At 49.2% G+C, this 3,687-nt stretch overlaps 1 protein-coding gene across 1 annotated transcript; it reads left to right on the forward strand.

Moving 5' to 3' along the window:
* The first annotated feature begins 729 nt into the window (after positions 1–729).
* LOC124688280 lies at positions 730–1,911 on the forward strand. The gene has a single exon (XM_047221980.1). It carries the CDS (start codon positions 730–732, stop codon positions 1,909–1,911), a length of 1,182 nt encoding a protein of 393 aa, XP_047077936.1.
* Positions 1,912–3,687: the final 1,776 nt, after the last annotated feature.

The raw sequence follows: 3,687 nt of genomic DNA on the forward strand, positions 1-3,687 counted from the left end.
CACCAAGATCCAGACCCCCTACTGTATTGTACATCTCGCGACAAGATCTACTCATGTGGGCCTAACGAGAAGAGAAGCTAGGTGCCAAGGTAGGGAAGGGGCCTATCGACTCCCACTCTTAGGTACGACTCACATGCGTCCATAGCCCTACCTAGGATAGCCCTTACAGTGTGGCGATTTCCGTTGCCTACATTTTGCTCAAAAAATATTATGAAGTAAACATTTAAAATGGGGGTCCTTATCATATGGAGTAATTTAATGCGCATTCTAATATGGCTAGACTGCACGAATTTTGCGATATTTCATTAATAGGAAATTTATTAGTTGATAATCGAAACGGACAGCGTAAAATTCGTACTGCTTTAATGCGCCGAGTAATGCCGACGAGTGCCCCATGCGTGACACGAGCGGGACCAATCAATATTCGCCAATATACGTGGCACCACGGAGGGCTGGAGGGGGATCCCTTGACATAGCCAGATCTAACTTGGAGTCGTTGACAGGTAGGGCTCACAAAACAGGGGACCCATATGTCAGCGACCGAAAGTTAGGGGACTGCCGGGATTTCGACGTCACAGAATCCATGGCCGCCTGGGCTCCATCGGTCAGCCGAGGCTTAAAAGGGCATACTGGCTGGCAAGTGCCAACAAGCAACCGCACGCAAATCAGATACTCCAGTAGAAGCAGTAGAAGCTTGGGGGCGCGGCCAAAATCCCCTTCCGATCCACCATGCCCCGCCCCCGTAGACCACACCGGCCATGGGCGGACCTCCAACCCGATCTCCTTGCCATCGTCCTCCTCAACCTCACATGCTTAGCCGACCGCGTCTACTTTTCCGCTGTCTGCCGGCCGTGGCGCTCCGCCGCGGTTGGCCGCGACGCTCCGGCGCGCCAGCTCCCCTGGCTCCTCCTTCCATCCCCCGCTGCGCCCTCCTTCTTCAGCCTCCACTCCGGCGCCACCCGCCGCATGTACCTCCCGGAGAACGTCCGCGGCGCGCGCCTATGCGGCTCCCATGAGGGTGGCTGGGTCGCCCTCGCCTTGGAGCAGTGGCGAGGGTACGCGGCGGTCAACCTCGTGTCCGGCGCGATGGTTCCTCTCCCCGACAGGCTCCGGACCAACCAACCCAACTTGCACGGCAACAACGCCTGCGAGCACCATATGGTCATTCGCAGCGTCACCTTCTCCGACGCGCCGTCGAAGGCGGGGTGCCTTGCCGCCGCGCACGTCTCCAGCGCCTTCAATATCGCGTTCTGGCGGCCGGGGATGGACCGATACTGGATCGCGTACGGTTTCCCTATGGACGTGATCCAGGACATGATCTACCACAAGAATGAGCTCAAGGAAGGCTTCCATGTCCTCTCCAACACGGAGGATGTCGTGGTGTACACGCCCAACGGCGGCCCGACGAGCGCTCCTCTGGTGATGTCCCGTAGCTCTTATCGGGTTATGAAGCGCGCTGATTACAAGCCTGATAATCTCCTGCACAAGTCGGTCAAGCTGTCCCGCTATCTGGTGGAGTCCCGCGGAAAACTGCTAATGGTTCTGCGGCAACTCAAGTGGCGTCGCACGTTTAGGTTCAGAATCTTTGAGATGAACCTTGAGATTGCTCCCGGTGGGGGCTCTGAAGCTTCCTGGGTGGAGATCCACACTCTTCCTGGTCAGTTGCTCTTACTTGGTAGAGGCTGCTCTAGGGCATTTGAGATGTCCCACTTCAACAGGCTCGACGTGGGTAACATCTATTACTTGGATGATACTAGATCCAACATATGGGCGTTAAACAGTGGGGGTAAGCATTCCAGTACTGACATGGGCGTGGATGCTCAGAAAATACTCAATCGTACGGATCGCACTTGGCGCTTTCCGCAGCAGTTTACTTCAGAGTGCTCTCCTCCAATCTGGTTTGCACCCTGAATTGGTATACATGTTTGAGGGATTTTAGCGAGTCTGGCTAGGCGCTTTCTGCAGCTAGTATGCTGAAAGATGCTAGGCACTGTTGTATTTCAGAAATAAGAATGTATGCTCTCAATCAATAAAGGTTTAATTTGTGTCACCAGATCATTGTTGGCGCTCCGTTAACTCTTTTCTGTCGCGCGAGCCAGCATTGGATTTTGAGACAATGGAGAGCTCTTCCTTCGTTTTGAAGTTTTGAGCAAAATACACCCACGGTAGTTGTATTTGTTGTGGAAAATCACTTTGGTCACTGTATTCCGGAAAGTCGATGTTACTCAGGTTATTGTACCTTGCCAATATGGTCATTGCGCCCAGCCCCTACGTATTACTACATTTAGATGTGCGCCTTGAGCATGATCCCGTGAGACTCATGTATAGATATGAAAATGATACTAATCTTTTAAGAATTTACAAAACGTAGCAAATCATCGTAAATTACAAACATTTATATACAACCAGAAAAATTATATTATAGCAACTTATGTTTATTGATCCTGCTGAGAGCCTAAGAGCAACTAAAGCAAGGAAGTGATGCCAAAATCAGCATCTACATACACAGTGCATTATCGCATCATGGTCTTTAAAAGTGACGACACAAAGAAAATGTAAATCTAATTAGACTTATTTCAACACCACTAAAAATGAAAAGATAAATTAACCAATAGTCAATTGGATGATAGCACAAACAAAATGTAAATCTAATTAGGGCTTGCATCACTTAGAGGGAACACCACCACAAATAAAAAGATAAATTAACAAAATAAAAGAAACGAAAAAAGTTGAAGATTAATTCAAGTTCAATACAATAAAGATGCACTCATGTACTTTGGACACATTTAAGAGAAGTAATCCTTCCCCATCTTCTCCAAATGTTTTTTACATGCATGTTTAAGCCTAACTCCTAGATCATCCAAGTTAGAAAGTAGATTGTTCCAATAGCCTTGGTAGGAAAAACTATGCTTTTTTTTTTCCTTTCTTCTCTCTTGAGAGCTCCTCCCCCTCTTTTGAGAGTTAACCACCGGCCCCCGTGTTTATGAATGATTGTGTCACCGGGATCCTCTAGACTCACCCTTTGTTAAAAGAAAGATTGTTCCAAATTGCGTCGACATGTTTTCGTTCACCAACGAACACGATATTGAACACTTGTCCATGGAATGAAGACATATATATGTCTCACATCAACAAAAACCATCCCCTAGCAAGCTTCTTCTTGTATTCGTGGTCTTGTTCACCCAACAAGCACTTAGGGCATCTCCAACAGGGCGACGCATTTCAGACGTCCAAAATATCCGTGCGCGTCCGTTTGCGTCGGTCCAAATGGTCGAAATCGACCACACGTCCATTTGCACCGGGGTGCCTCCAGGGGCACGACGCATTTTTTTTATTTTGCCTTTTTTAAACATAAAACATAATTTAAATAGTGAATAAAGGAAAATAAAAATTATAAACTAAAATGCGCATGTAACGGCCTGTGCATACTCCTCCTCGTGCCACATCCAGTTCGCAACCGGCGGAACATACGCCGATGCCGCCAGCGGTGGAGGTGGAGCAGCCCACGGGTTGAACGCAGGTGCCACCGGTGGTGGAGGTGGAGCAGCTCATGGATTGAATGCCGGTTGTGGAGGTGGAGCAGCCCACGGGCTGAACGACGGAGATGGAGGTGGCAATTGCGGCACCAAGTACTGCAGCGCCCGTTGTAGGGCCTCTTCCTCCGTGAGGTCCGGCGATATGATGTCG

Source organism: Lolium rigidum, chromosome 2 (assembly GCF_022539505.1).
Source record: "Lolium rigidum isolate FL_2022 chromosome 2, APGP_CSIRO_Lrig_0.1, whole genome shotgun sequence".
Classification (NCBI taxonomy): Eukaryota; Viridiplantae; Streptophyta; class Magnoliopsida; order Poales; family Poaceae; genus Lolium; species Lolium rigidum.